Raw genomic sequence first — 21281 nt, forward strand, 5'->3', positions numbered from 1 at the left:
CAGACCTCCATTACAGACAGTTCTGTAACACACCGTATACAGTGCAGGTGAAGTACTTTGTTTGTTGTGCTCACACTGATTAGAGATAACATTTAAAAGGCTCATCAGCAGCACGTTTAACCACAAACATTGTCCGACAGTTACTCCGGATCATCTGCAGATCTCTTCACCCCCCTTGTCTACACTCAATCGTTTTCAGCATTTTGATCTTTGGGAGAAAATAATAACCAACATGAACAGAATTAGGCGTATTGTTAGAAACTCTGGCAAACAAATAATGTTTCAGTATTTTGAGATACAATAAGGATACATTCATTGTACTTGGCTGGAAGTAGAAGTGGTGGAGAATATCTGAAAGCAGTTTAATCAAATGAAATGATATCTGCACGGCTGGATACCCCCGTGAATAACTGCTTTCTGAGACTTGTTTGAACTGTCCCTTGACAGTTGACTGACCCTTTAAAGAAAGATATCAAAATAAAACGTTATTTGAAAGCTTTTTCTGTATCTGCCTATATCCAAGGCTCTCAATAATAGAGCTTTGCATTTTGCAACCGTTCCTGTGTGAAGTGCTGTCTGCAGTATCTACTTCCTCCTCCTACACACATCATCGGCGGTTAAGTCCTTGCACAGAGAATAATGCTTGTGATCATGTCCTGTGTCAAATATCTTCACACCCTGTGGTGATCAAGGTGAACTCTGGATGCTGTGCTCAATAACAGAAAGGCACAGGAAATCACAAACCCCCTTTCCTCACTACGATATTCAAGCAGCAGGAATAATGTAGGTATAGAGCATAGGTCTATATTTGAGGCAGCGGTGGAAGATCTTCTAAGCTATGAGTATTTCCTGAGGAGAGAGGATGGTAAAGCACTGTCCCTGTGGACTCGCACTGAGACACACAGTCTGCAGGAGCTGGCTTTATCTTAGCTCTGCCTGTAATTGCAGGATATTCTGCCCCTTCTCTCTCTCTCTCTCACACACACACACACACACACACACACACACACACACACACACACACACACACACACACACACACACACACACACACACACACACACACACACACACACACACACACACACACACACACACACACACACACACACACACACACACACACACACACACACACACACACACACACACAGATCTGCTATCCAGTGCATCATACAGCTAATTGGGCAGCACTGTGGTGCAGACTGTTGAGTAAACACGGTCACCCAAAATAAATAGGGCAGCAGCTCATATGATAAATCTCACAGAATCGGCACATATTTGCCACAAGTGCTCATTGTAGACGTCATTAACAAAGCAAGCTGAGTTTCAGAGGAGATTTGTTGAGGAGCTGTGGAAGTGTTCCGGAGAAGGCACTCGGAGACATGGAGCTGTGGAAAAGGTCAGTCTGACTGGCTTTCTCCAGAGAAACCAAGGTCCCTATAATCAGCCAACTGTAATTACACCCGACACCCACTGAATCTCAGACACTGACTTTAGTAAGAGGGAGGAACCCAGTGTCTATGCAGCGCTGACCACATGGGCTGACCAGCAGGAGAAAATGTCACCTTGTGTTGTCATCAAACACAACTGTCTACAGTAAATATATGCCTGCACTGGAGACTTAATGTGCTGTTGATGCTTCTTGGATAAATATGGTACCCTGTTATGTTTGACTTCTTGGGATTGTTTCTGATCACACTCCTGTGGAGGTGAAAATGGAGAAGGAATTTGGGAGCAGAACAGTCAAACACTATAATCACCAAGAGGTGAAGATAAAATAACAGGATCGGTTCAGAGAGTCCTGATCTCCCTGCCTCTCTAACCAATAGCTCAGGTTTCCCAGCTCAACCCTGCTCACATTGATGGCTTTCACAGATCGAGCAGTGGCTGGGCTAGTCGATAGAGGCCCTCTCTTTGTGATCAATACTGTGTCTGCATCACTAAGCTTCCAGAAAGTTACCTGATCAAAGCTGTTAAGAGAAACGAACGTAACAGTTTGGTCTGCTGGAACCCACAGGAGGAAACTGTGAACTGTGAAGATGTGTGACAGTGGTTACGACCTATTAGAATGACATGAGCTTGAATGTCACCCTGAAGTGTTTGGCTGTTGCTCTCTATTGCAACGAGGAAATAAAAGACAGTTTTACCGTTACAGATACAGACTCTGGGGTTGTTGTTTTGAACAGCGTACAGTATAACTCGATTATCCTTGATAGGTTTGATGGGTTTCGTTGTTTTGAGCTAAGAAAACATTGAAAATCATAATAGCCACTAGGTTAAACCGCATTTTCACTGACTGGCATTGGTTCGACTTGACTCACTTTTTGTACCAGGTGTTTTTATAGTTTTTTATTTTCCACAGCGGATATACCTACTCATTGTAGGTGGGTTGATCAGCTGTCATTTAAACAAATGGATGTCATGCAGGGATGTCCTGTTATGTGCTAGTGTTGATTCAGTGGTCTGAAGGGTTTAACCCTAACCCATTTTTGCTTTGCTTGGAAACTCAGCTGAACCTTCCACACATTTGCCTGGAAGAAAACTAAGAAAGAGCAAGTCCAGTCGACTAAGTGTAGCCTATCTAGCCTCATTTTTTCATTGGAGCTCACTTCATCCAATATCTGCTCCAGTGTTCACTGTGAGGCTATTTCCCGACTTCCTGACCAAGGCTTTAGCAAAGTATGCAGATTATCGAGTGAGCATCCTCACGCACACTGCAGAGAGCACATTTAAAAAGAGGAAGAGAAAACGACTGGTTTCACATCATGTGTTCTTTCTTTTTGTCTGTGGTTAAAACATTTTAATGCTGGTTTATAATAATGACAACCTTGTGTAAAGACATGGTTGCCGTGTTAGTTATACAAGATTTCTCTTTGCATCCCCTCTCCACACACAGTTAATATATTCCTAGCCTGAAAACATTAACTACGAATTCACCATCCTGTGGCATGAGATATGCAAAGTGGCTTCCGCTTTCATTTAGGTTAACCGTTTAATGCTTTGATCAGGAATAAAACCAGCTGCAGGCTGAAGTACGTCAGCCTTACATTGTTACATGGCAGCCTCACTGCAGTGACCACTGGCGCTATGTAATGGAATCCAAGTCAATTACACATGGAAGCACCAACCGTAAACTGACTGTATAATGTGTACTGCAGAGCACGCCTTATATCATGTCATTTAACAACACGTCCACTATCCCCGATGGAAAGGACAAACAGCGCTGCCATATCAGTTATTTTTTAAGACCTAAAATAGACCGAGTTGTTTTCCTTCCAAGATCAGCATTGTTTCGCCGCAGCCCCCTTTTTATTTTGTATTCATTTATCAACTCTACCCTGTCGAGCTGACAGCTGTGCGGGGAAAAGGGAGTTTTTACACGTGCTTCACGCCTCTTTAATGTTCACACATAACAAAGACGTTTTTAGTACAATGTCTATAAGTCTGTATATTGTTAAAATAAAAGGAGGCTGTCGAGCCAGCACATTACATAACAGTATAGCCTATCAAGCCGCTAATCTAAGCCAATGTGTTTATGTACAATTAACAGTGTGTGTGTGTGTGTGTGTGTGTGTGTGTGTGTGTGTGTGTGTGTGTGTGTGTGTGTGTGTGTGTGTGTGTGTGTGTGTGTGTGTGTGTGTGTGTGTGTGTGTGTGTGTGTGTGTGTGTGTGTGTGTGTGTGTGTGTGTGTTTGCCTCATGCAGAAATATGTCCTACTACTAGACTGCAGTTCTCACAGTTTAAGCGTGGCATGCAGCCAAAATACATTTTCATTTGTGTTGGGCTGGAAAAAAAAGGTTAGTACGCCAAAGGATAGAGTGAATAAACTAAAGTGAGTAGAGAAATCTTTGTTGTGAACGGGGAGGAGGATTACATGTCAATCAAAGATCAGAATCAACAGGGAAGCCTGTGAATGAGTGCTTCCTGTTAATGAAAACTTAAGCCTCAATAGTATGAAGTCCTCGCTGCTGCATTAACTAATGGCTTTTTCTGGGGATAGCAAAGCAATCTAACACAGCCTTCTTTTAGGTAAGGCATGCCGACAGGAAAAGTATTTATAATAGAAACTCCTTATTGCATGACACTGTATGAAATATGAATGGGGAAGTTAAGATTTGTATTATACATTCTGTGGTTTCCCTCTGTAATTCAGAATTGATTCAAAGAGAGATTCATCATTGTGGTAGAAACGAGGAATCATTCAACATTAAACCCACAAACAGCTCACATTAAGAGTCTCGTGAGTTTGCTCTGAGAGGGACATTGACAGCACAGACTGTTTACTGGGGAAGGAGGCAGGCATTCTTTTCACAGCTGTTCCAACAGATTCCATGGCAACAGATGGGAGTGCTGAAAAGCGTACCTGGAGGTGTGATGTTGCACCTCTGGAAGGATGTCACACCTCTATCGCACATACTTAATAGATTATATGATTTCAGCTACAACTAAAAAACACAACATGGAGACACGGTAACGGAGCATTATTCTAACAAATGACAAAATGCACCTTAAATCTTGAAGCTATTATTAATGCACAACTGGATTTACCCTTTCCAGATCTAGAATTTAAAGTTCACTTTTCAGGGACTGGAAATCTTACAAAAGATATTGCAGGTTTATATCCAATAGTCTTTGCACACCGTGACAAGATTTTTTCCAAATGCACAAGTGAAGGGGAAAAGTTGTTTGTCCATACATTCACAAACCCAGGGTTCAGATTCAGACCTCTCCTATAATTCCCCCACACACTGCTCTGGATGTAATTACTGATATTAAACCTGCAGTACAGCAGAGTGTGTAATTAGACTTCTAACCAGTGGCACAAGTTAACGAGCAGACATCTCTTTAATGACCCAAGAGAGAGCAACACAGTATGCGGTCTCTATCAATTTACAGAATGTACTGTTTTCTGTCAGGAAGAGGAAGACAAATCAATGTTGTGTGACCGCCAACCTGTTACAAAATGCCTCCAAACTACTTCTGATTTACGCAAGCTCTAGTATGCTTGTGCGTGGTGTAGAATGAGAATATGAAATAGTTATTTTCAAATATGATTCAAGTTGACCCATATTTCTCTGCACACAGGATCAATATTAACCGGAGCATATGTTCAGCATGGCATCAATACAATTCTATGAGTGGCTGACTCATAATTGCATTGACTATCTTGAGGCAATAACAGGAGTAACTTCTGGAATGTGAATCAATGGAAATTAAATGAAACACGTCATCGATGCTTGAATTTACTGATTTGAACTTTTCATCATACAAATTATTGTTGAAGCAGCCAATTTGTTGTGCTTGTCTGAGCTGCATATCTAGTAAGGTTTTCTTTCTTAGAGGATACTTGCTTGAAAAATAAAAAGAATAGGTATTGGAAAAGTGATGAGATGTAGGATTTTATCACGGATGAAAAATAGCTATTTAATGACTCACAATACAGTATAAAGCCTGATCAAAAAAACAAGAATGATCATGCAAGAAAGAACATTGATCTGGTATTTATGCATGGGAACATTATGATGTATTGATACCTTAGTCGAGACTGTATGATTAAAGTGATTCTAGTAAGTTTGATTCCATTGTACATTTAGAGCATATTTTAAGGATTAGCAGGATAATATTGACATTCATTTTCATAATGCCCCATGCCATAAAGGACCATCTCAAATGATAAGGCTGATTGAAGTAAAACAATATGTCAGTGTCTTCAATATCAAAGCAGAACAAAGCATTATGTCCAGTAAGCTATAAGTCAAAGGAAGCAGGGAGACTATTAAAAGCCTGGGAAAGCCTCATTCTCTCTTTGCTACCAAGCACTACTATGAATCAGTTGTTTATACGTGTGTGAGTGCTGGGAACAGTCAGGGCTGTTGACCCTCAGTCCAAACAGCAGCCGCCCACTCATTATCAACGAGACCTTGGCTTGTCTGACCCTTCAGTTCAGTCCTGGTGGGAGGAAACCTCTGCAAATATAAGACTGCCTATTTGGCTACTTTGTCAAAAGAAATCAGACACTCAACCTTTCACTCAACATCCAGAGTTTAGCATTTAACACCATAAATTGCAAGATACGTGATCCCGAATGTTGTTTCAACTCCAAACATCCCAAATAAAGCCTACATGTTTACAGTAAGCAGAGCCTAGCATAAAGGCAAAGGGCAGGACAGGACATTCAACTTATAATTAACATACACACTATGGCAGTGGGGGGGGGGGGGGGGGGGGGCTAGTTCAACAAAATACTTCAACAGTGTGAATGATATGAATGAAGGCCACCCTATAAAAAGGGAAAATTTGACTATTAAAAGCCAAAAAAAGTGACTTACTCGTGGGCTTTGTGTCTGTTATCTGACTGTCTGTTATTCTCCTGTGTCATATGTGTACAAATGGTCAAGTGTTCCATGCTATTGCACAATTCATCTGTGGCCATTAATGAGGCACTTTTGCAAGACAGTAGCCTACAAGTGTTGTGACACAGTACTCACCCAGCAGCAGCAGTTTCACTTCTCTCGCCGCCTTCTCCCCATCGTCTCTGAGGTTTTTATCAATCATTTTAGACCTCTCGGCCGCGGCTTTATCTTCCTGACTAACCGTACAACCCATGGTTCCTAGTGCGCGCTTCAGGACTGCTGCTTAGTGGGGAAATATCACCTGAGAAATAATGTATCGGCTGAGTCCGAAAAACCCTTATTTTAAAAAACAAGGGTTGAAGTTGGGTAAGGCGACTTCTCTTGTTGGTGAGAGGCGACAGGGGACTAGAAACATAGATTTCCTCCTGCAATGTGAACTTGGATTTCTAACAATTCCCAAAAACACACTTAGTTGTTCAGTCACTTCACCAGCATTTGTGGTTTCTTGTCAGAGTTGAGAAGTTGTCCAGCGACTCAAGGAACTTTTTTCTAACGTTCCACTTTTAGGTAAAACGGTAGTTCGTACAGTCAAACAAGAGAGCAGGTTAAAACACACGAAAACAGGAGTTGAGCAAAAATAAAAAGTATTCCAGCTGTTGAAAACCCGAGCACACACGGATTCCTGCTGCCAGTGAGGATACCGCACACACACCACACACCTTTCAGATAATATTTATCTTCACTGCTCTGTATATTTTTTTGCTTTAATCCCTAGTGCCGTTAAGCATTCTTCCCCCTAGTTGAGATTTATCACGTTTGAAGCCACACCCGTAGCCGCCGTGAAGTTCCCCTCTGTCCGACTAACAGAGAGACAGCCCGTCACCTCCCAGCTCAGCAGCAGCAGGGCCAACCTTCACCAGGAAGAAACGCCCACTCTCAGTGCTTCATGGGAAATGTAGTCAAAGGCGGCGCGCCACTGTTTTCATCAAAAGGTAGGCCTATTAGAAAAAGCCTTCAGTGCCCCAAGCGTCAATGTGTCATACCGGTGTTTTTTTTAAAGCTTACACATTGGTGAACAGCTTGCTCTATTAACCAGTAGGCTACACTGTCTCAACCTAGGTTGGCCTACTGTTCTTTTTTCATATTGACCAAATACAGCAATAGGAAAATACTGAAGTTTGTTTTTTTGTATCAAAGTAGAAATAGGACTAGTAGCTACAAACCATTAACGTTTCTATAATTCAACAACATAGCTATAATGGTGACCACATTACATATAATGTGGTATTATTATTGTGGTATCATATGGTACATATAATGGCTATTTGTCTATTTCAATGTTTGAACATAAAAAATATCCTATCCTGAAGAGTTATTTAACTGAAGCCTTTGAGTAACTTTAGTTGGGTTAAAAAATATAATTCTGACTGTATAAAGGTACAACTGATACTTATAAAGATATCATACTTAAAATATATGTAATAGTTTAAGCATCTGTTATTTTAAAAAAAAGTAATAAAAACCCACATTGTTACATTGATGGTCATAACGCCACAGCTGATGCCTAAAACAGCTCCATAGTGTCACCTAGTGGACTGGCCACTTTTATTACACAATTTATCTACCAGTCTTATTAAAATCCAATTATGTGCATATTTATGCCAAAGACAGACGATGGTATTATTGCATTTGCATACTCAATTTATTGCATACTCAAATATAATGCTAAAATGTCCAATTGTCTCACTAATATCAGTCATCTCAACAAGGGGGCTGAGAAGTTGTTGAATTACCAATTTGTTTCAAATTTTAAAGAACAATCAGGCAATAATCTCCTGTTTCTGGTTCGCCACATCTGACAGAAGATGAGAGATCAAAATGTTGTTACCTCATTATCTTTATTGCAACATTGTTTACAGTACAACAACTGCCAGCAACATATTAAAATATATAGAGATACAAGAAAATCGACATGAATCCAAGGACAAAAAGGTTTAAAAGCACTTTGAAAATGATTACATTTAACATTTTAATTGGACTAAAACTTTAATTGCTATTTACATTGTACAAACTAGATATGCATATAGAATATAAAGGGTATACATTTATATACATTATTTATAAATGCTGGCCAATGTCAATACTTATTATGTTACTTTTCAATCATACACATTTCAATAAATCACACAAAGACGGAGACTTATAACACTGATATCTAAATAGAGGTCCTCAGAGATCCTCTTATATCAGCCACCAACACAGTGTATCCCCTAACTGTGCTGCCTGAAGTTAATTTCATTTGTGTGTGTGTCTTGTGAGGTTTAGATGGGTGTTTAAGTTTGCATCATTGAAAAACTCACAAAGGTCAAATTAGGAACAGGAAGTTGGGGGAAAATATAAGTATTGCATTCGTTAAACAACACCACACAATATGTTATGCCCCAGTGGCCGATTTACACGATTCACTCCGTATACAAATACATAAAGACAATATCTAGATGCAATGGTAAACGAGGGATTAAAAAAAGTTTGTTGTGTAGCAAATTGACTGGACAATACTCACATAGCCTTTCAGCACTCACTGTACTCTGATGTAACGGAGTTCATTATTAAAATATATTGATATTCAGACAAGTAAACCAACTCACTATCAAATCCGAGTTAGTAGGTTTCTGTCTGCCAAGAAGCAGCAAGGAAGTCAGAAACGACCCAAACTATACCACTGATCATACGCCACTGACTATAAATGATTTATATATTAAGAAAAAAACATTAAATCAATAATTTGACAGTTTGCATTTCATCACTGGTCAGATTCAATCGAATAAACATTAAACATAAAGTTTAAAACAACAGCGAAACTATCAATAGAGGGAGACAAACACTTGAATTATACTTCTGATCAGAGTATAGGTCCAGGTTTAACAACACTAATGAATATACGTAGGTACTATAGTTCAATTACATTGGAGCCATGTTTTCTTTTATTAACAACACGGACACTTGAACACCTCCAACAGTACATCCAATTCATTATTTGTATCTACAGAAGGACCAAAGGGGGAACATCATGATGGCAGGGGCTCACAGGTGCACTAACCTTAAAGTTATTTCAAGTAATGTTTGAGAAGACATCCATATTATACCATCAAAACATTTGCTAATTTTCTCGTAACCTACATTAGATTGATTACTTCACCAAAGATTTCGGTTTACAAAAGATACATGCCCTTAAATCACATCTGACTAATATGTGAATTCCTCACATTTGCTTTGTTCAACTTGTTAATGGCTACAAGAAGTTGTGCTTATCAAATGGAAAGTGCTTTTGCTAACCAACAACTTTTCAAGATTGTTAAAGAGACAGAAGTCCCATGTCTGTGTCATTTGTGTTGGGGATCAAGCTTGAGCTAGACACTAACATATTTGCCGGCACCAAACTGTTGCTAACGACTTATTTAAGTGACCCTATTTTAATTTTGTTATCTCTGATCACTTCCAGTACATGTTCATCATACAGGTAAAAATGCTCCCTTCTCGTTCATTAAGAACACTGAGTGGTAATTTCTCTTCTTCTCATATATCACTTATACAATCCACCTGATAAGGTTTAGTACCATTGTATCACTTTAATTTACACAGTCATACTTGGAGAAAACTGTGTACATCTAGGCAGTGTTTTATGTAGTGATCTAGAGAGCCAAGAACCATTAAACAACGGCCATAACCTGAAACCTGCCTCTCTCATATTGATCGCCTCAGAAAGACCTAGCTGAGGATTATCAGTCCATACTGCATCATCTGAGGTTTTCATCAAGTGCTTTATAATAATAAGAAAATATACATCTTGATCATATTGTGTATGAATGTTAGAATAAATGTGCTATATACCACATACTTTCAGTGGTTGTACACCCTGCTCTGTCAGAGGTGGTAATGATAACACCTCCAAACCTTAAAATAACCACCAGCAGCACAACTTAGTGAAGTGAGCTAAAGGCTGCACACTTAAAAGAAGCAGCTCAACACTTTCCGGTATGTATGCTAAGCTAAGCAGCTAGTGTTAAGAATTTTCTCTGCAAGAAAAGTATTCACCAATCTGTGAAATAAATGTTCACTTTTCTCTGCAGTTGCAGTGTGGCAAATATGTAGATGTTGAAATAACTTAATAATAATAATAATAATAATAATAATAATAATAGACATCATAGATAATTAAACATTATAAAATAATTGTCTATCATTCAATAGATTTTTGTCAATCTACAGTTAAAATGAGGGGCCTCAGGTTGTGTATTGTGTGTCGAATAGCAGTTTTCAGATCAGAGTCCATGTTAGGGACAACACAGAGTTGGTAAAAGGCGGCATATGCTCACAACCAACATCACAGGGGAAGGCATATAAAGACAGCAGCTTTGTAAAGTGTTGCTTTATATTCTCTTACATCCACCTATCAAGGCACAGCCTTCAAATGTCAACAACCTATTAACAACTTTCCAGGAAAGTCTACTGGAGTGGATCGGCAGTCCCTGTTTGGCAGGATGTACAGTACAGTGTAATGTCATTAGGGTGAGAGCTTTTGTGGAGAAATTGAGAGCCTTCCTGAACTCTAGACTCCTTCTCTGTGGCCGAAATTCTCTAATGGAGGAGATAGGGCATCTTCAACGTTGAACATCACTCAAAGTAAAAACTGTAACATTACAACATAGATCTAAATCAACAATATAGAACCTGAAAGAAAAACATGGAGAGTGGTGCCTAGTGACCACTGCTGGCATTGCTGGAGCCAGATGTCCAATCCATGATGATAAAGCTCAGGCTCATGATCATAAACAGGACGCCTATCGTAGCAAAACAGACGGCCTAGAAGAGAGGAGGAGGGATTGAGTTAAAGACAGTGACAACAGGATGGAGAGATGCATCCTTTTCCTAATATAACAATATTTAAAGTGACGTCCATAGTAAACCATTGAATACCTGTGTAGCTTTGACATATGTGTAAGCATTTGAATAACATCTTACATTATTAAATATAAATAGATGTACAGTGTTTAACATATAAATATCATTACAACTGTAAGCATGTTGTACTATATACTATCTTATAGGCCTAAATTATATAAATAAATGGCATTTTCCGTTATTTTATATACTATACATTTTTTATATTTATGTATATCTGTAAATAGCATTTATAGTTACATGTTTTTTTAATATATGTGTATTTCTGTGTATATGCATTGAGACTAATGCTAAACTGTTAAATTCCTTGTATGTTTGCAAATACTTTGCCACTAAAGCTGATTCTGATCATTCGGCACATGACATGTCTGTTAAAGCTACAGAAAACTGAAGCTAACCCTAAAATAAAAACAACTGAACTTAATTTCCTGGCATTTTAAAGATATGCTTACCATGACTTTGGGAAATGAGGTCATTGGCTCCTCTTCTTTGGGTACGATACGAAGGTAGAAGACAGCAGGGAATATGAAGATGAGACAAGGGGCAGATGTGGCACCTGGAAAATCGACAAAAAGCCCAAGATTATACATGACACTAATTCTCAATAAATTCTCTGTCCATTCAGTTCTCATTAATTACTGCTGCAAGTCCAACAGCACTGTGTGATGATATTTAAATTAGTATGAAGGGGGAATGAAATGTGTTTATTTGCATGCAACTCTTGTGGAAGCATTCTGCTCTTTGAGTTGGAAATGATGAGTAAAACATTAAAAACAGACTGTTTCTGGAACATACAGAAAGAGGTTTGATATTTATGTGAAAATATAAAGGAGAATGTAAATCTGATCTATGTTGTCAATAGGGTCTCTAAATCAAAACAAAGACGTTGCAACAGCTCCTGTGAGTTTGACAATACAGTCAGCCTTCTTCCGATTAAGATTACTCTAGTGTTCATCATTCAGGATAGTTTTACTGGGAGTCTAATTTTCTGCATGGATTTGGAGAACCCACTTAGTGAAACTGGTCCAACCACTGAATAAATCACTTCTAAAATCAGTGTTTCTCCCAAGCATAACTAAAGATCCAGACATCCCATGACTATATAGTTCAAATCAACATAAATAAATACAAATATACTATAAAAATGTGACTTAAAACTGGATAGAAAGTAGATATATGAAAGCTACTGGGAGACAACCACAATGCTAACGCAACGGCATTAGAGGCCACCAACAGAAATGAACAGTTATCTTTCAGTTTAAAATGAGTAACTTCTCTAGGTTTGTAAGTAACATTTGTGATAATGTAAGTACACAACTTCACAAAAATATATAGGATAGTTTAGTCATTTGTAGATATTTTAATGCAGAAATGTTCCATAATATATCTTTAGAGATCACTGGGCACCCTCTATTAGTAACTTGGTCTGTCTAAATGTTTGTGTTTTAATGCATCAAAACCACCCATCTCCCAGGGTTCGTCTAACCTACCGATGATCCCAAAGATACCCAAGATGTTGGGAGCAAAGATGACCAGCAGGTTGATGAAAGTGAGCAGAACAACTGCAATGGCAATGTGACGTGGCCAGTTGAAGGTTTTGTTGGGAAACGCCATTTGATTTATTGCTCTCCGTACCTTGTGAAAACAAAAAAAGGCAATTGTCATTGGATGATGAAAAAATACCTGCTTTAAGGTTTTTCCAAAAGTGAGTATGAACGCTGAAGCTGTACTTACAGGAAAGAGCACAATGGGCACAGTGAGTGTGACAGCCGTGAGCACAGCCACGCGCACGCACAAAATCAAACTGTCATACGGATCGATACGACTGTAGGTGTGAAGCAGCTCTGCTTCCACTTCACCTGAAAGAGATCAGAGAGGAGGAACATAGAATAGGTTCTTCTAAGACCAGCTGGTAAAACATCGTTTGTACTGAATACATATTAATTCATAAAGATATATAAGTATGTAAGTATAATATGAATATTAACTGGTATGTTTAAATCTGTATAGCAATAAGAACAATGTAGAACTTGGACTTTAATCACATCACAAATAAAGGTTAAAATAAACTACTATTCTTATATATCAAATAAAACCTACATTATTTCATGATGCATTTTCTTATGCAACAGATGACATTAAGATCTACCACATGACCACTAGAGGGGGTAAAGGCATCATGATGCTTTTCAGTCTTCAGGACTAATGTTCTGCAAGGACTTACTGTGTCTTATCATATATATTATATTATAATAATGTGCTAATATCCTTGTATCCTCTTTTGAAAGCAAATCACAAGAATACATAAATAAAAATCAGAAGCAAATGAGGATGTGTATAAGACAGATAAAGAGACAGGATATTCTGCATTTGGAGGAGGACAAGGCCTCACCATAGAAAGTTAGGTATCCAAAAAGAGCAGCGAGGAAGTACATGCAGTACATGACTGCAATGGAGATGTTGGCCACATGCTGCATCTTTTTCTTGGTGGGACTGAAATCAGAAGATATTGCAATGTGATGTCACACACGCAAACATAAACCAACACACAAGCACGCACAAACCCACAAACACGCATTCACAGAAAAAATACTGTATATGCCCTTATAGAAAGCATTTAGCCGAGTTACTAATAAAATACCATCTTCAGCTGCAGGCTACATTAGATGCAGGAAAATTACTCTATAACACATCCCTTTTAATCTTAGGAAAACAAACAACAGCGGTTCAAAGCAGGATGATACATTTGAAATTACATTTTTAAAAACATGCTACATTGTACAAGCAGTGCCAACACATTTCAAAACAAAGTTAAAGCAGTGCATGTGACTAGAATATGATCAGCCAAGCACAAAACAGAAACAGTGGCTTTCATCTTTGTTATGCAACGGATTTCTTGTCCAAAATGTATCAGGGGTTTCCCATCATGAGAACATACTTGCGCAGCTCTGTGTAGATGGGCAGGACCTCGGGGTGGCACACAAAGGCGAACGCCAGGATGGGGATGGTGTAGGCCGTCTGAAAATGAACCCCAAAAGGTCACCATAGATACAGCAGCACCATCCCAGACGTCTTACCACCAACCTCGCGCTTTACAGCCCATTACTCCCTCGGACTCATCACAGAGAGCTAATTGTTTCCCTGTGATTAACTTGGGCCTGGCTGAGCACCAGCTTTAGCCTTTTTAAGAATGCCTTACTCGTAAGCTGCTAAGCAGCTGGGATTGGTCGCACTAGCCCGGGTTAAGTAAGCCTCACACATCTTTAAGGGATGTTAATAAAGACTTGATAGGAGCAATACGTTTTTGCTTATGCTCTGAAAAGGGTACCACTTTACAATAAGACCTTATAAAGCCCTTATAAAGAGTTTACGAATAGTTTGTAATTCATGTATTAATTAGGTTGTGAAAATGTTAAAAATCATTAATAAGCTTTTATAAGAGATGAGATAAACAGGGCAACTGTGACCGGTTGCTTGCCAAATAGAGAGCCCATATGTATCTGTACTGCTAAGCCTTATATTGGCCACTTGGTCATCTTCTTCATCAGCCAGCATCCTTGGTATCTGTTGTTCACAGAGTTGATTCTCGCTAAGTAGCCAATATAAGGCTTAGTCATCTTGGCAAATAGTGAGCCTGTGTTGATGTATGAAAACTAAATGGTTCTTAATGATTAATAAAGTGTTTACAACCTAATTAATAACCCATTATGAATCCTTTATAAGGGTAGTCTTATTGCAAAGTGCTACCCTGAAAATGACAAAAGTTTCAATTTAAGTAATGTTATGATACAATGGAATAAATTGAAGGATCTAACTATGAGAGACCTTCTACAGTCCACTCCTGTTGTGAAGGTAAGTGCTAAGTGTTACAATTAAGGGTACTTAGAGAAATGTCAAGTCATTCCCATTTCATTCATTACCCATCTTTATGGTCAACAAAGGGCAAACTTGATGATCTCACTGTTAGTACAGAATGCCAAAGCAATTTATATTCCTCTGCAGGAGCAGACAGCCCAGGGGTCACCATAAGTTTTTGCGCCTTGCATTAATCACAGACTAATGTTGACCATTAACAGCTTGATAAAAGCCCCAATCTCCTCCTGAGTTCAACTGAGTGCTTCAATCCAGGTGCGATTTCCATGCTTGCATTGTGAACTGTCACTGGCAACATGCTGAAGATGACTAAAACATAAGTTGGTGGCTGTCAGTGGTCATGGCAGTGGAGGTGGATTTGCACTTTCAGACTGAGTGACATGCGTTAAACCTACTTGTGAGTTGAGGTTGGCCATTTTTGGAATACAGGAAGGATCCGGATTTCCACCAGGATCCATGGCACTGACATTCAGCATACTGACAGTGCTATTGAATGCAAAGTCCGAAAATGGACACGGGGTATTGAACTTCTTGTAGATGACCTGTGCAAGGCAGACGAGAGGCGTTAAGAAGAAACAAAGGCTCTAAGACACGGCTAGCATAAAGACAGGCAGAAAATATGGCACAGAAAAAAAGAGAGAGAGGGGTTGGGGGAGAGAGAGAGATTCATGGATTACAGCCCACACAGCCAAATCTAGGTCAGAGAACCGACACAGGCTGGAACTGCAGCGTGCAAACACTAGTCCATGGCAATGAGAGGAGTGGGGAATACTAAAGAGATGATGGGATGGTGAAAGAATTCTTCTTACAGACAGATCCCATTGCATCTGAATATGCTGCCTTGATGTTTCTGCCAACAGAATTGAAACAAGAAGAAAGACATCATGTCTAGTTAACATGCAGGTATACCAAGAGGCAGAGGACGTACCGAAATGAGGAAGAAAACCATGCAGCTCAGGGAGAAACCACTGGTGTATCCCAGGTATCCTAAAACACAAACGCTTCATTAGCATGTCTCTTTTTTAGGATAACATGGTTATGCTTATTCTCAAATAGATTACATAGAAGGCTTATATGAAGAAAATGAAGATGAACTCTATTAACTAATCACCAGTGAGTTAAATATTGCTGCTGAACTATATCTCTTGCTGTATGTTCTTCAAGCCTTAAGGTGAGCTACACTGATTTACTGTTCTTTGTGTCAGAACTGCACCGACTGGCTGTTGTTCTTGATGTCTCGGCAGGAGACAGACTTCTTAAAAGAGGTCAGCCAATACGCCTTCTTATTCTCACTTCTAAACTGTCTCTCTCTGCTTTTCTTCCACTTTCCGTCTGTTTTGTCTCATGTACTTGCTCATCTGAAGCACTGTCACACAGACCAGTCACATGACACTCAACCAACCTTGCAAAAACACATTTGAGTGTAACACAGGATTATTATTTTTAAGAGAGGAAACATTTGGCAACCTATAGCAGCTTGCTGCCAATTATCCGGCATGGCTGCTCATTGAATTCAGGTGTGACTTAAAGAAGCAGGGGCATAAGCCATGTACCAAGGGACATCTCAGGAGGACAACATTGGAATTGGTCACAGAAAGAAGAAGAGAGGGAGGGAGGAGAAAGACTCTTCCAGGAAAAATACATTCAATAAGGCAAAGTTTAGCTCTAACAGCTGGTTCTAAATTGTTACTGAGAAGGTCACTGAATAAACCTTTTCTCCATCAAGCCCTGCAGGATATTGGTATAATTAATATCAGATACTACTCATATTTGTCCTCAAAAGTTTTGCTGCTTGCCTTTGGTGGCTAACGGTAAATGGACTGCATTTATATACCTCTTTTCCAGTCTTTATAACCCCTCAAAGCGCACAGTCACAGGGGGCACCTTGCGTTGGGCCACCATGCAAGGTGTCACCTGCTCAAGGTAATACCTATGGGTAATACACATTCATGCACTATTGGGTGTCGGGAGCAATATGGGGTTATGTATCCTTCCCAATGATACATGGACCTGTTGTGTTTCCAATTGTTAGACGACCACCACACTACCTTATAGGTGCTACATAAATAAACGTGCCTTGCCTTGTGCTGCTATCATAATAGCTTAGCATTTTAGCAAAATGTTATATAGTAGTGCTAAATGTAACACAACACCAGATTTACAAGGAATCCCTGAGTGAAACACTACTGATCATCCCACTAAAGGAAGGATGTGATATTATATATACTCACCTAGCTGTTTCATGAGAGCCAGAGGAAATATTATTGCAACAGAGACAATCATCACAAGGTAGTTCCCGTTTAGGTACCATTCACTGCAGAGACAGAAAGACACAAATAATACAACTCATCGATTAGGAAGTACTCCGCTTAACACCCCTCTCAATCTTAATCCTCTTGAGCATTTGCACTGCATCCGATATTGATTTGGAAGACACAGGGGTAAAGTGGGTGAACAGCTAGAAAATCAGGTACACACACAAATAAGGCACACTGTGTAAAAAATGGATTTAATTAATGAGGTTTTTTGTTCTTTCCATCACCACCAATATGCCAAATCGAAGAGTTAGAGTAGAAAATAAGTCTCTTTGCTCCCCGGAGTACCACTGGACACCGAGAACCCAGGCTGGAACACAGAGATCATGTCCTGTGTTGTTTATGAGAGTGTTTGTAGTACAGGTTAATATCACACACAAATTGCACATTTGCGATTATCTGGACTTAATATATTTTCCATTAACTACAAAAATGATTCAAACACAATAAGGAGGCCAAACATACGTCCACCAGAATTATGATCCTGTGTTGTGTGGAGAAGGCTTTGAAACAGTGTTTAAAGGTTCACATTTGAGATGTAAAAGTAATTATCAACATATTTACAATATTTTTTTTTAGGGCTAATCAAAAATGGATTAGAGGTGTGGTGTTGCGATGGGGGATACCGACCTATGACCACCTCAGTGTGTTAAAAGTCTTAGATACAGCCCTGTTGAGAACTTAATTACACCATCACACTATAGGGTATGATTGAGAGGTTTCATAATGATGAGGCTGGCTGACTGCGAGTGTATTATTATTGACTTATTAATTGCACTAGCCATACACAGTTTAACAGCATGATTAATACAGTATATCATTATGTGCTGCAAAGCAATCAATTTACTGAAGAACATCAAGAGAGAACCCATTAAAGGGAAATATTAACCAGAAAGGAGTTCCTGGTTTGGGCTAAACCAAAGTAAATATAATTTACTTGTTATGCACCTTGAGGTTATTTTTTTTGGTTTCCACTGACTGACACAGAGTCAAGTGGATACTCACATTCGAAGTATAAACAGTGTTACTAAGTGTAGGACATGAGTAATAGATGTTTGGCAAAAAAACATGACAAACAGACTCCAATGACACAACCTACCACATGTTACTGTCTCATGCACAGCCACGCCTAAGTAATATACCTCAGTGAGCTATTTATAGACTGACACAGAAGGGGGGATTGATTTCATGATTTCTATCAGGTGGGAGGCTTAGCAGAGATGCTGTTGAACACACACACACACACCCACCCACCCACACACACACACACACACACACACACACACACACACACACACACACACACACACACACACACACACACACACACACACACACACACACACACACACACACACACACACACACACACACACACACACACACACACACACACACACACACGCACACACGCACACACACATGCACACACAAACACCTGTGCACACACACACATGCACACGCGCGCGCGAAGAAAGAACAAGAGCACATCTATCCTGTAGTCGTCCTGCCCTCCGGCCATTTGGACCAGGGTCGCAATCTCACCAACACTGATACACACATGCTCACAAACATATTTCACAAAAGCACAATCACTAATCATCACAAACAGTGAGTTGATAAGAAAATATAAATGTACCCTGATAAGCTAGTTAAACCAACACACACAAAGAGACAGCCTCAGGTGTTTATTGACCAGTGTCAGCAACACACATGTAGACTCAAATCCCTACACTGCAAATGTAGATAAAACAAAGAATGGAAATGCTTGCATGTGAAAAGATGCTTTAAAGATTCAACTGGAAAAAATATATTTATAATTATTTCTTCAAAATGAACATTTTCAACCTTTCAAATAAACATTGGATAACTCGGATATTTGCGTCTTACAAAAATGTAACATTTTATATAGTATGATTATCCATAGATGCAGTCGACTAAAACTGAAAAGGCTAAGCTGTAATTCATATATGTTATAAGCTTTATCATTACAGTGTTATTCCGTTCTATTATAAAAGTAGTATTAGTTATAAAGCTATTTAACTCTATTGCATTGGCTTGTGAGGTGTTATTTATGTCCCCTGTACAGTTTAACAATATAAACACACATAAAATGTCACTGGGTCAATCTAGTCTGTCATTTCAAATAGACTGTGATCGTTGACCATGGCCCACAGCACTGCTTCACAAAGCAAGAGAGAAAACATGGAGGACATGTTGTCACAGTATATCACTTCTACAGTATGGTGAATGGTGACTAAATGTAGCTGGACACATTCATCTCAACATTTATAAGCAAAGCGTGTTGCAGAGCATCCATTTTTCTCCATAAAGGTGGAAACCAGCACAGCAGTAACATATACTAATATAGTATACTAATATAGTATACCCCTGTAACAAACATTTCTCAAACCCAAAGAATATGTGAGGAGAAGATCTAACTGGGGTAAGGGTTAAGGTGTAAGGGGGGGAACATCCCACTCCCAATTATTTGTTTCTGAGGCCACCTGCACCGGCCAGTGATATCCCATGGTTTACGTTTTCATCCGTGGAGTCTAGCTGTGTTTTGATATGAGTGTTTCAAGGCGGCCGTGCTGCTCTCCTCCTCCAGGGTCACTATCACAGCTGTTCTCAGGCCAGCTGCTCAGCACATCCAGAGCAGCACCAAGCCGCCAACTGGCACAGCCTGACACCTCTGCTCTGAGAAGAGCACGGCTGCATGAGGTCCCTCAGAGAAGTGACGAGATATCATACTACTTTCTGACATGAACAGGCACATTTTTTACCTTTAGGAGGCATGGCAGTTTGTACAAATGTGTACAAGGGGTATTTCAACCTTATTACAAGTGTGTAGAATCACTTTTATTTAAATCAAGGTTCATCATGATTGAAGTGATGCTGTACTGTATGTCCAACAAAGTAGCTCTAGCAGCGATTGCTTTAGTATGAATTAGTGACCATGGGAGTTGCTAATCGCCTAGAAATGAAAGCCTATAATAACTTTAATCAGGTTCTTTTGAGTGAAGTTAAGTGAAAAATACGAGTATTTGAAAATAAATATATAATCACTAAATTATAACATCTAGATTAAGCTTAATTTAAGTCATGTACTCCTTCCTATAAATCACAGCGTCTGTTCCCTGGACCTGAGGTCACTTGTGTTACTGCATTGTGTGAATTACAACTTTTGCGTCATGCATGCAATGGCCACTCACCCTGCAGGTTTATCCACCCTCAGAAAGGCCTGGATGACCAAAGGAAACTCATACTTGACTATGTACAGGTAACTGGACATGGCTGTGGAAAGGAGATAGGAACACATACAGTGTTAATCCAAAACCCCAGAGTTTTATCCCAGAAACCTCTGGGAACATGAACAATGTGAGTATATAAAGTGTGAGAACAGATGGCAGTGTCACCTCACCTCCAATGTTCTGCAGCGTGATGGCAATACCTGCCGCCATCTTCCCGGGGGTCCCAAAGGCCCTGTAGCCCAGCTGCTCATACGCACGAATACCTGGGCCACAAAAACAAATAATATTTTTGAATCTATACTAACAATTACTAACAAAGAGACATTAGATCTAAATAAACTTAACTTGTTGTGTCGTAGTTTATAGAGTAGACTCTTACCATATCTGACATTAGAGGGTATTTTATTGGTTTGGTTTATTTGCCCTGATAAAGGACGACAAAGAACAGTCCTACAGGAGAGAGGTGAGAGATTCCCCTGTGGTGCACTGTGAACAACCTTTTTGCCAATGTGTGCAAAACC

The 21281-nt window shown here is 39.5% G+C and overlaps 2 protein-coding genes across 3 annotated transcripts in view; both read right to left on the reverse strand.

The window, feature by feature from the left end:
• The window catches only part of LOC307039322 (guanine nucleotide-binding protein G(i) subunit alpha-2), a 55040-nt gene extending 47804 nt beyond the window's left edge, over positions 1-7236 (reverse strand). The window contains exon 1 of the mRNA XM_079681252.1: positions 6492-7236. Within this exon, the coding sequence (XP_079537378.1) occupies positions 6492-6609 (118 nt within the window). The 5' untranslated portion in view covers positions 6610-7236. The remainder of the gene's footprint in view (positions 1-6491) is intronic.
• Positions 7237-8235: 999 nt separating this feature from the next.
• Positions 8236-21281, reverse strand: part of LOC307040315 (sodium-coupled neutral amino acid transporter 3-like) — a 32961-nt gene continuing 19915 nt past the window's right edge. For both annotated transcript variants that reach the window (XM_079683027.1, XM_079683026.1), the window contains 11 exons: positions 20931-21023; positions 20722-20803; positions 17423-17505; positions 16120-16178; positions 15587-15733; positions 14257-14336; positions 13711-13811; positions 13053-13177; positions 12809-12953; positions 11771-11874; positions 8236-11219 (listed from right to left, as the gene is read on the reverse strand). In XM_079683027.1, coding sequence (XP_079539153.1) covers positions 11115-11219; positions 11771-11874; positions 12809-12953; positions 13053-13177; positions 13711-13811; positions 14257-14336; positions 15587-15733; positions 16120-16178; positions 17423-17505; positions 20722-20803; positions 20931-21023 — 1124 coding nt within the window. In that variant the 3' untranslated portion in view covers positions 8236-11114. The remainder of the gene's footprint in view (positions 11220-11770; positions 11875-12808; positions 12954-13052; positions 13178-13710; positions 13812-14256; positions 14337-15586; positions 15734-16119; positions 16179-17422; positions 17506-20721; positions 20804-20930; positions 21024-21281) is intronic.

This window comes from Notothenia rossii (assembly GCF_949606895.1).
Source record: "Notothenia rossii genome assembly, chromosome: 5".
Taxonomy (NCBI): Eukaryota; Metazoa; Chordata; class Actinopteri; order Perciformes; family Nototheniidae; genus Notothenia; species Notothenia rossii.